Consider the following 18,809-nt stretch of genomic DNA (forward strand, 5'->3'; position numbering starts at 1 on the left):
GCAGTTCAGAAAAAAAATTTGGAAGTAAAATGAAAAGCAAAATCACTAAAAATAATTCATTGTTTTTTAAAAAAAATAAATTAACATTTATAATAGAATACCAAATTAGATTTAATCTAATGTATTAACAAAAGCATAATATACTTTAGTAAACAAGGATTTCCATAGATGGTATTTATAACTAAAGAAGTCAGTTAAACACTTGGTTTAGCCAGGGGCAAACATCAGCCACTGCTACCTGATAAATCCATGCTGTTTCACATTTAAGAGGACACTGAGCAGAGGGGTCTCCCTGTTTATCCCATGAGAAATGCACTGAGAAGTGACAAGGTCAGGGAAGAAAAGAGGCTACTGCAGCAAGTTGGAGCCAAAGTCAAAATTCTACTTCCCTTACCTTGGGGGAAGTAGAAGGGATACGTATTACGTATTATGTCTACATGGAAGACAGTTTGATCATAGAACAGCCCAGGGTAAGATTTCTCTTGTGGAATATGGTGAGCATGGTCATGTCCTAATTCTTTCTTGAGGTTTGGAAACGTCTCTGGTCACATACCCATATTTATTGTTGAGAGAGATGCTAACACTGTGTCCTGGGCCTTCCTCAGATGCCGCAGTGGCTCTTGCCCTAAGATGACCAAAAAGATGGCTCTCCTTTCCTTAGACACACTGGCTCAGTATTAGGAGTAGAGGTAGGGAGGTAAAGTCAACTTCAGACAAGTTGAGTTCACAGTTTATCCCACAATGGACACATCAGAACCTCAATGAGGTTGTCAGAAATAGGCAATCATCTTTTTGTACTTATGAGACATTGACATTTGAGACATTTCTTAAGGCATTTCTTGCAAGTCTCCCGGGTTTGGCACAAAAGGTTGAAAGCTACTCTGTTGTTCCTGAAGACAGATGCATTCCTTCTAAGTTACAAAATCAGCACCTAGGTTCTATAGTTGAGCATGTCTTCACACCATCCCCTGTTTTTGGCCTCCATATAGACGGAGGCATTGCACTGTTGCATGGTGTGTTCCATCTCAACCAGCTGGCGGCATCCGATGGTTAACTTTTCCCTAGGGGATAAAGAAATTTTATATCACTACAAGAGAGCTAGTCAGATAAATAAAAAAAATCTTAATACAACAGGAGAACACTGGGAGTTGAAATACATTATTTGATATCTGAGAGCGAAAATGCCAAAGTTATGGATCCTTAGCCCAAACCAAACAACATGGGAGGATAAGCACTTAGCAGCACGGGTTCGCAGACAGTCAACATGGAGATGATTTTGGTGCAATTCCTTCATTCAGGAATAAAGCTTCCCATGGCAGACCTGCTGTCAACAAGAACGCTGTGGAGTAGATCACATATTTTTGTTTTATTTGGCTTGGGAGTTAGAGAACAGGTAAACTGGAGGATACTAAGAGGGTGCAACTCCAGACAGGAACAGACACTGGTGAGGGGATAGGAAGTTGACAGAGCTTCAACTCTTAAAGAGAATTGTCAAGATAGGTAACCTAGTCATTAACAAATGAATACTAGATATTTACTCTAAACCAGAGGTGGGGAAGCAGGGAGTAAAGGCCTGATATTTGCCATGATACTCACAATTTTATCTAAGATGAAGCCTGGCTGGACTCTCAAAAGCTGACAGGAGGCCTACAAGCTGTGAGGTCTTTAAGTTATCGGTTAGAGCACCAATCCATTATACATGGTGTCTATAGAGTTCAAATCTCATGGAAACCTATTTAAATCTATTGAGAGATGGTCTACATAAGTTCACGAAGAATACCCAGTACCCAGTACAGCATCTGGTATATAAAGGTGTTCAAGAAATGGCAGTTATGAAAATTACACTGTTATGACTTCTTTGGCTTCTAAGATTGCTCTGAACCATGTCCAGAGTGTCGGGGAGGACTTCCAGCTGCCTTTGCACACTGCCCCTCCTCCCTCACGGATCCCTTGATGCAGGGTATGAAGAAAAAAGAAGTCAATCAGAGCTCAAGGACTAGGATGAGAGCTAGGAGCCGCAGCAAAGTAAATACACTGTATTTTGAGCAGCCTCACTTCCTGAAGACGTGTGGCTTCCCTGGGGCTGGCTGAAACCTGACTTTTGGCTTTGTGTTACTCTAGTCCTGTTTCCTGCATTTGGAGTGCTTAAAATCCGTGTTATGTCGTTGCCAGTTCTTTATAACTGCTCAGAAAATGATTTTCCGAAGACCCTAAGAGGTCCAAAATTGGAGAGATGTAAAATGTCTTCTTATAAACTTGAAAATGAAATAAAAAGGGCAGGCCCCTATTCCTGTTCTTGGTTACTTATTCCACATGTGGAAGAAAATTCCTTAGTAACTAGACTTTTAATCTATTTCGATGTCTTTTCTTTTTCTTCTCCTCTTTTTTCCTCCTCTCATAGCTAAGAGGAGAGCCCTATCCCCTCTTTTCATCCTAATGGCATTTGGTTTTACTTGTGGGAGTCAGCATTCTGACAATGGATTATCACCTACAGATTTTGCTTCCTGCATCAAGTTGTCATTGCTGGCTGAGGAAAGTACCAGGTGTTTTTCATCACATGTGTTGGGTCCATACTAGACTATGAAGATAGTAATTCTTGAGTTCCTTTTCCCTGTGGATTGTATGCAGAATGGCAGAATATTAGATATGGCAGAATATTAACACTTTTGTCTACCATTCTGTAGCATCCCCAATGAATCAGCTCACCTTGGCTTTCACCTCCAGGTGATGAGATATTTACAACTGAGAGAAAGGCCATTACATATTTTGATATCTCTTAATTGCTAGAAAGTTCTTCCTTTACATTGGGCCTTAAAAAATTACCTATCTGACCTGTCTGCCTAAATTAAAACAAAACAAAAAGTTGCTATTCTTATTTCTTCTAATAGTACAAATATTTTATGTCCCTTATAGTGACCCTATTTCTCTTTTCCAAACTAAACAATCCCAACTCCTAATCCTTTCTGGAACAAAGCTCGAGACTGGAGGTTGCTTCTAGTTCTGCAATTCTATATTGCTCATGAAACTTCTAAAGAACTGCCGCTGTCTTTCTAAATTGTCCTATTATGAGTATCAAACTTAAATTGACCAAATCTCAGATGGGTCAAAATAACTGGAAACTTGATCAGATCAATTAAAAAATAATTCCAGTGGTTATCTGACTCATTTCCATAGCTAGTTTTGTCAAAGTGGCATGGCAGTAGTGAATTTAAGTGCCCTAACTCCAATATTTGATGCAGTTTTTCCAAAATCCTTTTTAGGTACAAGAAAAAAGTCTACAATGGATATGTTTTACAACTCTCTCAATGTTTCTATACATTTGCAATGTGCATCTCAAATAAAGGAAAAATGGAATACAGTGTAGTGCATATAAAAACAGTATATAAACAGTTTCTGATTCAGAAGGTCTGGGCTGGAGCCTTAGAGTTTGCATTCCTTGCAAGTTCCCAGGTGGTGCTGACACTCAGGTCCAGGAACCACAGCTCTAATGTAATCTAGAAGATACTACCATGGAGCCAATTCCTGGAGTCAGAAAGCAGTAATCCGTGAAAGCACCTGCTAGAAGGAAAACAAGGCTGCTCCTGGTACACATGCCTCAGGCGGCATATTACGTGGATACGCCAGGTACTTTATGGAGCTGATGTCACAAACTAATGTGCATTTCACATAGAAAAAATGACCTTAGAGACTTGTCTTGCCAACATGTCAGAACATTCTGTCAAACAAAGTGAATTAAATACTGTTCCTATTTCTCATATATGTAGAAGACATCACACACAAGATATTTGTTTGATAATCTTGTTATAATTTACCATCCTGGATTTTCTGAGCAAACTCCTCATCTGCTCAGGGTAAGCAGTGCTCAGACCCCACTGGCAAGAGCAAAAGCTATAACAAAGAACCTACAAACTGCAGAAGACAGAAAACACTGATTTATACATATAAACATCAAGGTTCTACTGTGTCATGGAATTCAACTTTTGATCAAAGCTACTTTCAATCTGAAACCTTAATTACTTGCTTTATCAGAACCTACAAAATAGTTTTCTGTTCTTGAGCTACTTAATTTCCTCCCTATTGCAATAAATATGGTGTTGGGCACATCATAGCCTCTTCCTTCACAAGGAACACTTTACAAATCAAAAACAAAGATTAGCAAATTCAGACAATCTAAGTAACTGTCTTTGCCAAGTTAAATCATTCTTCTGTTCTCACCTCTGAGTCACAGGGAAACTCTGCTACCTCGTATCTATTGTGTTTGGCTCTGTGTCTAGCATAGACTACTGAAACGAAAAGAACCTCTGTCTTCTGGCAGCTTACATGAGCTGTGGAGTACACCAGAGGCTAATATGGGAGGGACCATTCACTGAAAATATGGCAAATAATTTCAAAACAAACAACAGAGTAACAAATCTAAAAGCTAATAACCAAAAGCCCGTTGAACAGCAATCCCCATTTTCTAATGCATTCAAGATATTAGATGTATTTGATTTCTCTTAAAACTCACACTTTTAGGATATAAGAGGGAGCTTATTAATTAATATCATAATTCAAATCCCTGGCATAGTAAGTGGAGGGAAAACAAAGAGAAAAATGGGTACTACCACTTTAACTTTGAACATTCAAGCTTGACCCTTGCACCCTCCCCCCTGCAAAAAACAAACAAACAAAAAACCAAAACCTCCAAAGTATTTAAACAGTAAGCTGAAGTCAAAATAATTTTAGACACTTGATTGAAACCATCCTGCAAGGGACTCTGCCCTCCAAGTTATATATGGTGACCTTTCTACACCTTCAAAAGTATCACTAAGGTTGGAAGACATTGTATTTTTGACACAAATCTCATGTACACAAATCTTTAAATGTGGAGTATTTGTAAAGATATATAAATAAGAGTACAACTGATTAATTGAGAGTCTGAATATCAGGGTAAAAAACCATTTTCACCCCCAGCTACAACAGATAATGCATGCCCCACTGGCTTCAGATTTTCTTAGAAAACCTACTTTAATCTAGTGAGTGAGTGAATTTTCATAGTTATGCTGCCTAATAACATTTGTGTATGATTATCAATCCTAGTGTCTTGATATCATCAAATATATTTATCAATCTAGAGTTTTACCAGTAGAAGCACCTTGATAATTAACTCTGTCACCATGTCTTCTCATACAATTTTATAGCTACACAAATATATCTGCAAATTACAAATGGCAAATAAACTGTGGTTTAGTGATACAGTGGCACATTACATAGCAGTAAAAATACCATCAGTTCTGTTACAGTTCTTGTTTAGAACACAAGAATTTGTTGCAACACCATCAATACATTAAGGAACAATTTGAGCACAACAAAAATTTTGCATTTTCTTAAACAGGATTTCAACAGTGAAAAATGCTAGATGAACAGAGAAAACTGCACCGCAGCTGAACCAAACTGCTTAGGAATACACACAATACACACATGCATGTACTTCAAATACGTACCAGCTACCTCAGCTTTCCTCCTGTTATGAGCCACAACTATTCATATCTGGTGCTACACCCTTATATCCAATTTCAGATTCTACCACATCACACTAATCCACAGGCTACAACCTTTCCTATGATCACGTCCATAGCAAACTTCACCTTCTTTTAAAGTGTTCGATTTATTTTAGGACTTATGTATTTTTTAACCATTTTTTAACCATTTTAGGACCAATGTGTCCTAAAATGTGTAAAACTGTGATACTATTTAGATTAGGTTCCTATCTTTTTTTCAACGTCCTTTATTAAGTTTTTTTTTTTTTCTCAGTACGTGGGCCTCTCACTGTTGTGGCCTCTCCTGTTGCAGAACACAGGCTCTGGACGCGCAGGCCCAGTGGCCATGGCTCACGGGCCCAGCCGCTCCGCGGCATGTGGGATCTTCCCGGACCGGGGCACGAACCCGTGTCCCTTGCATCAGCAGGCAGACTCTCAACCACTGCGCCACCAGGGAAGCCCACTTATTAAGTTTGTGAGTGATGTACCCCAACTCCACCTTTTCTATGAGACCTGTGGCTTTTATTGCATGAATTTGCATAGTTCAGTATGTAGTATGCAATCTGCATAACAGTGATACTTAGGAACACATATGTCATGTTATAATAGAACTGAGTGTAAACTGACTATTGCTCCATGCCTCAATGTGGATGAATCTCAATGTTGAAATAAGGAACAATACGAAGAGGGCAGACAGCAGAAGCAAGAAGAACAATTCTGCAGCCTGTGGAAGGAAAACCACATTCGCAGAAAGACAGACAAAATGAAAAGGCAGAGAACTTTGTACCAGATGAAGTAACAAGCTAAAACCCCAGAAAAACAACTAAATGAAGTGGAGATAGCAACCTTCCAGAAAAAGAATTCAGAATAATAATAGTGAAGATGATCCAGGACCTTGGAAAAAGAATGGAGGCAAAGATTGAGAAGATGCAAGAAATGTTTAACAAAGACCTAGAAGAATTAAAGAACAAACAAACAGAGATGAACAATACAATAACGGAAATGAAAACTACACTAGAAGGAATCAATAGCAGAATAACTGAGGCAAAAAACGGATAAGTGACCTGGAAGACAGAACGGTGGAATTCACTGCTGCAGAAAGGAATAAAGAAAAAACAATGAAAAGAAATGAAGACAGCCTAAGAGACCTTTGGGACAACATTAAGTGCAACAACATTCGCATTTATAGGGGTCCCAGAAGGAGAAGAAAGAGAGAAAGGACCTGAGAAAATATGTGAAGACATTACAGTCGAAAACGTCCCTAACATGGTTAGGAAATAGTCACCCAAGTCCAGGAAGCGCAGAGAGTTCCAGGCAGGATAAACCCAAGGAGAAACACGCCGAGACACATAGTAATCAAATTGACAAACATTAAAGACAAAGAAAAATTATTGAAAGCAACAAGGGAAAACGACAAATAACATACAAGGGAACTCCCATAAGGTTAACAGCTGATTTCTCAACAGAAACTCTACAAGCCAGAAGGGAGCGGCGCGATATATTTAAAGTGATGAAAGGGAAGAACCTACAACCAAGATTACTCTACCCGGCAAGGATCTCATTCAGATTCGACAGAGAAATCAAAAGCTTTACAGACAAAAAAGTTAAGAGAATTCAGCACCACCAAATCAGCTCTATAACAAATGCTAAAGGAAATTCTCTAAGGGGGAGACACAAAAGAAGAAAAGGACCAACAAACACAAACCCATAACAATTAAGAAAATGGTAACAGGAACATACACATCGATAATTACCTTAAATGTGAATGGATTAAATGCTCCAATCAAAAGATACAGGCTCGCTGAATGGATACAAAAACAAGACCCATACATACGCTGTCTACAAGAGACCCACATCAGACCTAGGACACATACAGACTGAAAGTGAGGGGATGGAAAAAGATATTACATGCAAGTGGAAATCAAAAGAAAGCTGGAGTAGCAATACTCATATCAGATAAAATAGACTTAAAAATAAAGAATGTTACAAGAGACAAGGAAGGACACTACATAATGATCAAGAGATCAATCCAAGAAGAAGATATAACAGTTATAAATATATATGCACCCAACATAGAAGCAACTCAATACATAAGGCAACTGCTAACTGCTATAAAAGAGGAAACTGACAGTAACACAACAATAGCGGGGGATGTTAACACCTCCCTTACTCCAATGGACAGATCATCCAGACAGAAAATTAATAAAGAAACACAAGCTTTAAATGACATAATAGACCAGATAGATTTAATTGATGTTTATAGGACATTCCATCCAAACACAGCAGATTACACTTTCTTCTCAAGTGCACATGGAACATCCTCCAGGATAGATCACATCTTGGGTCACAAATCAAGCCTTGGTAAATTTAAGAAAATAGAAATCATATCAAGCATCTTTTCCGACCACAACGCTATAAGATTAGAAATCGATTACAGGGAAAAAAACGTAAAAAACACAAACACATAGAGGTTAAACAATATGTTACTAAATAACCAAGAGATCAAAGAAGAAATCGAGGAGGAAACAAAAAATACCTAGAGAAAAAAGACAACGAAAACACGACGATCCAAAACCTATGGGATGCAGCAAAAGCAGTTCTAAGAGGGAAGATTGTAGCAATACAAGCCTACCTCAAGAAACAAGAGAAATCTCAAAAAAACAATCTAACCTTACACCCAAAGGAACTAGAGAAAGAAGAACAAACAAAACCCAAAGTTAGTCGAAGGAAAGAAATCATAAAGATCAGAGCAGAAATAAATGAAATAGAAACAAAGAAAACAATAGCAAAGATCAAGAAAACTAAAAGCTGGTTCTTTGAGAAGGTAAACAAAATTGATAAACCTTTAGCCAGACTCAACAAGAGAGGACTCAAATCAATAAAATTAGAAATGAAAAAGGAGAAGTTACAACAGACACCACAGAAATACAAAGTATCATAAGAGACTACTACAAGCAATTCTATGCCAAGAAAATGGACAATCTGGAAGAAATGGACAAATTCTTAGAAAGGTAAAACCTTCCAAGACTGAAACAGGAAGAAACAGAAAATATGAACAGACCAATCTCAAGTAATGAAATTGAAACTGTGATTAAAAATCTTTCAACAAACAAAAGTCTAGGACCAGATGGCTTCACAGGTGAATTCTATCAAACATTTAGAGAAGAGCTAACACCTATCCTTCTCAAACTCTCCCAAAAAATTGCAGAGGAAGCAACATTCCCAAACATATTCTATGAAGGCACCATCACTCTGATACCAAAACCAGATAAGGATACTACTAAAAAAGAGAATTACAGACCAATATCACTGATGAATATAGATGCAAAAATCCTCAACAAAATACTAGCAAACAGAATCCAACAACACACTGAAAGGATCATACACCATGATGAAGGGATGCAAGGATTCTTCAATATATGCAAATCAATCAATGTGATACACCATATTAACAAATTGAAGAAGAAAAACCATATGATCATCTCAATAGATGCAGAAAAAGCTTCTGACAAAATTCAACACCCACTTATGATAAAAACTCTCCAGAAAGCAGGCATAGAGGGAACCTACCTCAACATAATAAAGGCCATATACAACAAACCCACAGCAAACATCATTCTCAATGGTGAAAAATTGAAAGCATTTCCTCTAACATCAGGAACAAGAAAAGGATGTCCATTCTAGCCACTATTATTCAACACAGTTTTGGAAGTCCTAGCCACTGCAATCAGAGAAGTAAAAGAAATAAAAGGAATACAATGGAAAAGAAGAAGTAAAGCTGGCACTGTTTGTAGACGACATGATACTATACATAGAGAATCCTAAAGATGCCACCAGAAAACTACTAAAGCTAATCAATGAATATGGTAAAGTTGCAGAATACTAAATTAATGCACAGAAATCTCTCACATTCCTATACACTAACAACAAAAGATCAGAAGGAGAAATTAAGGAAACAATCCCATTCACCACTGCAACAAAAATAATTAAATACCTAGGAATAAACCTACCTAAGGAGGTAAAAGACCAGTATTCAGAAAACTATAAGACACTGATGAAAGAAATCAAGATGACACAAACAGATGGAGAGATATACCATGTTCTTGGATTGGAAGAATCAATATTGTGAAAATGACTATTCTACCCAAAGCAATCTACAGATTCAATGCAATCCCTATCAAATTACCAATGGCATTTTTTTTACAGAACTGTAACAAAAAATCTTAAAATTTGTATGGAGACACAAAAGACCCCGAATAGACGAAGCAGTCTTGTGGGAAGAAAACGGAGGTGGAGGAATCAAGACTCCCTGACTTCAGACTATACTACAAAGCTACAGTAATCAAAACAATATAGTATTGGCACAAAAATAGAAATATAGATAAATGGAACAGGAGAGAAAGCCTAGAGAGGAACCCATGCACCTATGGTCAACTAATCTATGACAAAGGAGGCAAGGATATACCATGGAGAAAAGACAGTCTCTTCAATAAGTGGTGCTGGGAAAACTGGACAGCTACATGCATGTAAAAGAATGAAATTAGAACACTCCCTAACACCATACACAAAAATAAACTCAAAATGGATTAAAGACCTAAATGTAAGACCAGACACTATAAAACACTTAGAGGAAAATATAGGAAGAACACTCTTTGACATAAATCACAGCAAGATCTCTTTTGATCCACCTCCTAGAGTAATGGAAGTATAAACAAATGGGACCTAATGAAACTTAAAAGCTTTTGCAAAGCAAAGGAAACTACAAACAAGACAAAAAGACAACCCTCAGAATGGGAGAAAATATTTGCAAATGAATCAACAGACAAAGGATTAATCTCCCAAATATATAAACAGCTCATGCAGCTCAATATTAAAAAAACAAACAACCCAATCCAAAAATGGGCAGAAGACCTAAGTAGACATTTCTCCAAAGAAGACATACAGATGGCCAAGAAGCACATGAAAAGCTGCTCAACATCACTAATTATTAGAGAAATGCAAATCAAAACTACAATGAGGTATCACCTCACACCAGTTAGAATGGGCATCATCAGAAAATATACAAACAACAAATGCTGGAGAGGGTGTGGAGAAAAGGGAACCCTCTTGCACTGTTGGTGGGAATGTAAATTGATACAGCCACTATGGAGAACAGTATGGAGGTTCCTTAAAAAACCAAAAATAGAATTACCATAGGACCCAGCAATCCCACTACTGGGCATATACACAGAGAAAACTATAATTCAAAAATACACATGCACCCCAATGTTCATTGCAGCACTATTTACAATAGACAGGTCATGAAAGCAACCTAAATGCCTATCGACAGACGAATGGATAAAGAAGATGTGGTACATATATACAACGGAATATTACTCAGCCATAAGAAGGAACGAAATTGGGTCATTTGTAGAGATGTGGATGGATCTAGAGACTGTCATACAGAGTGAAGTAAATCAGAAAGAGAAAAACAAATATTGTATATTAACGCATATATGTGGAACCTAGAAAAATGGTACAGATGAAACGGTTTGCAGGGCAGAAATGGAGACACAGATGTAGAGAACAAATGTATGGACACGAAGGGGGGGAAGTGGCCGGGGTGGTGGTGGTGGTAGGATGAATTGGGAGATTGGGATTGACATATATACTCTAATATGTATAAAATAGAAAACTAATAAGAACCTGCTGTATAAAAAAATAAATAAAATAAAATTCAAAAAATAAATAAAAACAAAATAAGCCTTGATTCCCCATTCATATCATCTGAGAGGGTCCCTTTAAAGATGGAGGCTGATGGAAAATTTGAAAATGGCTATCACTTGTAGAATATATGACCACCATTATTGTATGTAATTTTTGTTTGTTTTTTGGCTGTCTTTCCTCCCCATCCACCAGCCCCCTTCCCCACCTTTAACATGAGCTAAAGGGCAGAATGGTGTGATGGGAAAAAGAAAAGAAAAATTTTGGTAAAGCTAGTATTTTGACAAGAACCCTAAATACTTCTTTATATATTAGTAGTTTCAAAAATAAACTACGAGAGTCTTTGGGGAGAAGAATTTGTCAACAGATTATCAAGATCTTTTAAGATGTTCATAGTCTAAAGAAATAGAAACATGGTCAAAGATTTCTGCAGATGCTGAACACAGTATTACATAAAGTGGTTTAAAAATGGAAATATGGTCAATGTCCAACATTTAAGGAAATACTTAACTGAATCATGGTACATTTAGACAATGTAAGTATATATAGACATTAAAAATGATGCTTGTTGAGATTCTGGTTACAGAGGTGTGGGTTATTGAGGTTTGTTAAGTTGGAAAATAAATAGTATACAGAACCATATATATACAGTATAATCTATGTAAAAGTATATTAAAAAATGAAATTTATCTGCAATTTCTGCATTTTTATAAGCATGTATTATATTGATTACATAATAAATAAAATTTTTAAGTAAAAACAAACAAACAAAACAATATGGATCAATGGAACAGAATAGAGAGCCCAGAAATAAATCCACACACCAATGGACAATTAATCTTCTACAAAGGAGGCAAGAATATACAGTGGGGTAAAGACAGTCCCTTCAGCAAGTGGGGTTGGGAAGTTGGACAGCTGTATGTAAACCAATGAAGCTAGAACACACCCTCACACCATACACAAAAATAAACTCAACATGGCTTAAAGACTTAAATATAAGACAAGACACCATAAAACTCCTAGAAGAAAACATAGGCAAAACATTCTCTGACATAAATCGTAGCAATGTTTTCTTTGGTCAGTCTCTCAAGGCAACAGAAATAAAAGCAAATATAAACAAATGGGACCTAATCAAACTTATAAGCTTTTGCACAGCAAAGGAAACCATAAACAAAATGAAAAGACAACCTACAGAATGGGAGAAAATATTGGCAAATGATGCGACTGGCAACAGCTTACTTTCCAAAGTATACAAACAGCTCATACAACTCAACAACAACAAAAACAAACAACCCAATCGAAAAATGAACAGAAGACCTAAATAGACATTTCTCCAAAGAAGACATACAGACGGCCAGTAGGCACATGAAAAGATGCTCATCATCCCCAATTAATAGAGAAATGCAAATCAAAATTACAATGAGGTACCATCTCACACCAGTCAGAATGGAAATGGGTGTGGAGAAAAGGGAACCCTTTTACACTGTTGGTGGGAATGTAAATTGGTGCAGCCACCGTGGAAAACAGTATGGAGGTTCTTCAAAAAACTAAAAATAGAGTTGCCATATGATCCAGCAATCCCACTCCTGGGCATACACCCAGACAAAGCTATAATTTGAAAAGATACATGCAGCCCTGTGTTCACAGCAGTACTATTTACAATAGCCAAGACATGGATACAACCTAAATGTCCACTGACAGATGAATGGAGAAAGATGTGGTATACACACACACACACACACACACAGACATACACACACACACGATGGAATATTACTCAGCCATAAAAAAGAATGAAATAATGCCATTTGCAGCAACAGGGATGGACCTTTTAAGTGAAGTAAGTCAGAAAGATATGATATCACTTACACGTGGAATCTAAAATATGACACAAATGAACATATCTTTGAAACAAAAACAGACTCACAGATACAGAGAACAGACTTGTGTTTGCCAAGGGGGAGGCGGGGTCGGGGAGGGAAGGATTGTGAGTTGGGGGTTAGCAGATGCAAACTATTACATTTAGAATGGATAAACAACAAGGTCCTACCATATAACACAGAGAACTATATTCGATATCCTGTGATAAACCATAATGGAAAAGAATATGAAAAAGAATATAAATATATATGTATAACTGAGTCACTTTGCTGTACAGCAGAAATTAACACAACACTGTAAATCAACTGTACTTCAATAAAATTATAAAAAAAAAACAATATGGGTTGGGGGTTGGGGGCAGGGGTTATGGGACTGGAGGGCAACCCTGGAAGGGTTAAATGGGTATCTAATCCTCATGAATTTGTCTGCCTTGGCCCAGGATTGAAGGGCTTTACACCTATACCCTGTGCGTACTACGTATATATCCCCACTAAGGAGAACATGGGAGGGAGGATACAAATAAAGGTGGGTAAAGGTCTATTTTATCAACTGAATGGCAGGCATATGAGTATTCTTTATACGACCTGTTCTTCAAAACATAGACTGGGGAATGTAGACTCTTTCAAAGGGTCTGTGAGGTCAAAGGTATTTCTGTAAGACTAAGACGTGATTTGCCTTTTGAATTCTCGTCCTTATGAGAGTGTACAACAGTTTTCCATAGATATGTAACATGGGATTACTGAGACTAAATGCAAAAGAAGCAATGAGAATCTACCTGTCTTCTATTAAGTCAGACATTAAGAGATTTGCAAAAATCTCTTACAACGCCATGCTTGTAAGTAATATTTTGTGTTTGGGAAAAATTATTTTCATAATTATGTTACTTATCATAACATGTAATTAGTTGTTATTTTTAAATGAATATTTTTAAATTTCTCAATTCTAATTTCTAATACAGTAAATTTAGATAGATAAGACCCACATAAACAAAAGCTCTTAGGGGTGTTCAGTATTTTTAAAAAATATAAAAGAACCTTGATGCCCCAAAGCTTGAGAACCACTTTCAAACTTAAACTTGCTATATGCATACATACATACACACACAGCTCTTATGTATGTATATTTCATATTTAGAAAGGTTAAAAAAATGTCATAGTTTAGTGAAGACGTAAAAAGAACCCTTCAGCACCACCACCAAGTGGTGCTATACATGGTAAAAGAGTGTTACACTGATATATCTACACACAGATATGACTTACCGATACTCAGCCTGTGAAACACAATCATAAAGTTCCTGGGCAGTAAATTTGACATTTTTATTTACCTGAAAAGAACCAAGATATAGCTATTTAAAATGCATATTAAGTCAAATGAGTGGTGAGAGCACAATTAGAATGGCCCATATTCTGAGGAAGCAGAATGTCAAGTTTCTAGTTTTTGCATAAAAAGGACTAAATAATAACAATTAGAAGATCAGTGACCATAATACTAACACTGAACTATGTGTAAAAATATTAGTCCTATTGTTACAACTTAATCTGTTCACAGAACCAGAAGAAGTGAGATGGTCCTGAGGTTAGTGGGAATCTCAAAAAGCAGATGATCATTTTATACATCAAACGGACAGAAAAAAACGTGTAGTACATGAAACACTAAATTCTACCACTACTGGCTCTTATCAACAGATTCATGCATCAATTAGCCTAGCCCTAATGTACTTATTCAATATTTATTTTCTGGGAGAAGTAAATAAATTGTTAAAAAAAATTTTAACAGCTGTACTTAAAAGACTAGAGTAGATCTGGGGTTCCATAGGTAGACTACTGTAAGCAGAATCAGCCAGCTCTTATTTCATGAATAGAAATAATTCAAGCTGAAAGAAAAAGTTAAATATTCAACTCTAACAATATTTGAATACTATGATTGACACTTCTGAAAGTTATTACTGAATAACTTTCATTTAAACACTAAGGTTATAAACTGTGTGGAAAGATCTACCTGTTTAGGAAAAAGCCTGATTTATAGACATTTTCTGAAGAAATGTGTTTTTCAGACTACTGAGGTCTAAGTATTTAAACTAATATGTTTAAGTTTATAAATATTATAATTCAGAGACAATTTACAACACTATAAAAATATAAAAGTCCTTCATCATACAAAAACTTGTTGTGGCACACGTGGAGAACACACTGAAGGAATCCTGTATTTCTTGCGACTTACCACTGATTTAGACAGTATTGTACTTAAGTTGCAAGGAACAATCTGGAAATTTGTAGAAGGAAATTCTTTTTATCAGATTACTCAAGATATAACCCAGTGTCTAAGTTTTTAGAGATTCTGTATTAGTGAAGGGAAACTAAATGAGACTATCTTCTATTCAATTTACTTTTAAAAATACTCAAGCTATTATTAGCCGTATGCAGGTTTTTTTTGTTTTTGTTTTTGTTTTTTTTTTGCTGTACGCAGGCCTGTCACTGTTGTGGCCTCTCCCATTGCGGAGCACAGGTTCCGGACGCACAGGCTCAGCGGCCATGGCTCACGGGCCTAGCCACTCCGCAGCATGTGGGATCTTCCCGGATCGGGGCACAAACCCGTGTCCCCTGCATTGGCAGGCGGACTCTCAACCACTGCGCCACCAGGGAAGCCCCGTATGCAGTTTTTTGATGAGGAAAAATGCTCCTACCCAGATTTAATTAACACTACTTTAAAGATTTATATCATGAAAGTTTTCTATGGATTTTAGGGTTTTGCTTATTTGCAAAAGTTCTACGAGCTTCCTCAGTATTTTCATAAGGTCACCATATTTGTATAGAAAATGTTCCATTCACTGAAGGTTAAAAACACATAGTTTTTAAATATAACAGTTGAAATGTATATAATCCTAAATTTTCACTTAAAATTAGGATTATATATTTATATATAATTTAATGTTATTTAATTATACATAATATTTACTATTATATTTAATGATTTATGAAATTGGTGTATAATTGATCATGATTAAGTACTTTATAATTTTTATTAAAATAATCTTCCAAAAATGTTCTAAAATATACATTTAGAGTTAACTTATCGACCAGTCCAATTCCTATTTCTTTACATATTCTGCCCTGGTCTCAAGGGCCTTTGATATTTTCACTACTGCCCCAACATGCTAGGACCTATAATGTATCCAAACTTAGGCCAGCAAATTTCAACAATCAACACTGCAGATCTTTGATCAGAAGATGAATGGAATAATCTATTCTCTATCAACTGCTAAGAAAAATCAGCTGAAGAACTGATTTTGAACCTGATATAATATGAATACAAAATAGTTTTTGAAGCCATTAGTAGATTTTTAGCAAAAAGTATTTAGATTTATCTTTACTTTAAAAAACAATCATCCACGTACATTTAGACACTTATCCCAGAACGTGGCTGGAGTGTAAGTGTGATGTGGCTCCAGGTTACAGCAGATGACTTATAAAGTAGGCAGTTAATCTACTACTAATAAAGGAAAACTGAAACACAAATTCATGACATACATCACAGGTTCTAGGCTGAAATATACCATTTCATTCTATTCATTAATTCTGATACAAGACATTTTAAATTACTCATATTGGGACATTTTAAATTACGCTATTAAATATCATTTAATAATTCCCAGAAAACAAAGAGCTAAAAGATGCCTCCCCATCAGTAAACGTTAGAGTTGTGGTTGTAAATGGATTATGGAATTGGTGTCGTTAATTCTTAGCTGTACTATTTACAGTGAATGCCAAATATCAGAAATGACTATATTATTTTTAATTCTTAAAAAATCAAGATCAGAAGGCAAAGGTTAAGTATAAAAATAGCCAAACATCTTAAAAAATTTAAATCGTTGTATCACTGTTTATGATGTGAGACAAATATATCCAATGTAGTAACTGGTACTGGGGAGGAAGTTCTGCTAAGAGAAATACTTTCAAAATCTGGGACTCAGATCCACATATTCTTATAAATAGCAAGTTGGGTATTTTCTCCTAATGCTCTCAGCAACAGAAAGCACTAAATCCAAAGAAGACCTATATATCAGATTTTTCAAGGATATGTGATTTTAAAATTGTCCCCATTGTTTCTACAAATATATTTTTATTGAATTTGAAATTCAGAAAGTATAATGAAATAATTATTTCACTGAATCATCTCAAAAGAGATGATTTAAAAAGTACATGTAACTTTAAAAAAGTACATGTAAACAACCACTCTTTCCTTAAATAAAATAAGTAACACTTATTGAACACTTACTCTGTGCTTGGTACTGTTTGGAGCACTTTATATATATTAAGTTATTTAGTCTTTAAAGAATAGCTGTAATTTATCCACTTATGTTATTCCCATTTTACAGATGAAGCAACTGAGGCAAAGAGAATTAAATAACTCGTCTAAGATCATACAGTTAATAGGCGGCAACATTTGAACATGAGTAGTTTGACTTCAGAGTCTGTGTTCTTAGTCACTAGGTTCTTAATGTAAGATGTGGCATAAAAAAGTTAAATAAAGAGCTAACCAGGAATAAAAGTGAAGAAATATATTTAAAGAAGTTTGACTCCATAAGAAAAGTGACACCTGAAAATATGTCATATTCCTTTATTTAGAGTATTTTAAAAATTAAACACACACACACTTAAAAAGAAAGAATATATGGGCACATGGGTAAAGAACTTTAGGCAAACAAAAACTGAAGATCAACAGAATACTTTCCTTGGATCAACAAGGATAAGAAAAGCATGCAGACTAATTTACAAAATACACTGGAGCCTCACCAGAACTTTAATTCCAAGGTCTATACTGCTGCTATGGAGGAAACTAAATTATAGCTTTCTTTTTCAGCAATCAGTAGTTCTCAACCGGAGGTGGTTCTTCCTCCCTAGGGGCCATCTGAGTGAGTGGGGTGCAGTGGGAAGATATTTTTGCTTGTCACACTGACTGGGGGAGCTACTGGCATTTAGTATCTGAGGAGCAGAGATGTTAAAGCATCCTGCAACGTTCCACACAATGAAGAAATGACCTGTCCAAAATGCCAACAGCACCCCTGATGAGAAACAATTCTGTGTTGGATAAAGTGTATTATTATAGGTCTCTACTGTATGTTTTTACTTAGAGAATGAAAAAAAGAAAAAAACTGACTGGCACTGGCAAACTTCTGTGGCATTCAAGAATTTAAAGCAAATATCAATTAAATAGCATTTGATTACATTTTAGAACACCTATGTTTGTTTATATTAAAGCTTGATTATAATGGAAATATGATAAACATTTAAAAATATTTCTCCTACCTCATACTTGATTAGGAAGTTATAGAGGGTCTCAACATCTTGATAATTACTACTGGGTGCCAAAATCCTAAAAAATAAAATAAAAACAAAGGAGGAAGAATGAATGATTTAAGAAAAAACAATACCTTGAACTTTTCTCCCAGCACATATTCATACTGTGAGAGATACCTTATTGTATAACAAGCTTATTAAAATGTTTACAATCTTTTGGGGGCTTTATTTATCAATTACAGTTATAAAACCATGAGCTTACTTCAACAAATATCGATTATCAATTGATATCAAATTATTAAAAGATTTTTGTTTACTTATATTAATATTTACATCATCAGTTAATCAACAACCATTAGCATTCTAACATGAAATTATAGTTCACATTTTGAGTTACAATGATACATAT

General features: G+C 35.9%; 1 protein-coding gene across 9 annotated transcripts in view; it reads right to left on the minus strand.

The window, feature by feature from the left end:
- The window catches only part of SWT1 (SWT1 RNA endoribonuclease homolog), a 96,295-nt gene that overhangs the window by 5,451 nt on the left and 72,035 nt on the right, over nt 1-18,809 (minus strand). For 5 of the 9 annotated variants that reach the window (XM_019952727.3, XM_019952724.3, XM_019952721.3 and 2 more), the window contains 3 exons: nt 18,410-18,476; nt 14,363-14,427; nt 56-1,061 (listed from right to left, as the gene is read on the minus strand). In XM_019952727.3, the coding sequence (XP_019808286.1) occupies nt 932-1,061; nt 14,363-14,427; nt 18,410-18,476 (262 nt within the window). In that variant the 3' untranslated portion in view covers nt 56-931. Of the gene's footprint in view, nt 1-55; nt 1,062-14,361; nt 14,428-18,409; nt 18,477-18,809 lie in introns of those variants that run through there. The other 4 variants (XM_019952723.3, XR_012331156.1, XM_073803478.1 and 1 more) reach the window with 4 other exon arrangements.

Source organism: Tursiops truncatus, chromosome 1 (assembly GCF_011762595.2).
Source record: "Tursiops truncatus isolate mTurTru1 chromosome 1, mTurTru1.mat.Y, whole genome shotgun sequence".
Classification (NCBI taxonomy): Eukaryota; Metazoa; Chordata; class Mammalia; order Artiodactyla; family Delphinidae; genus Tursiops; species Tursiops truncatus.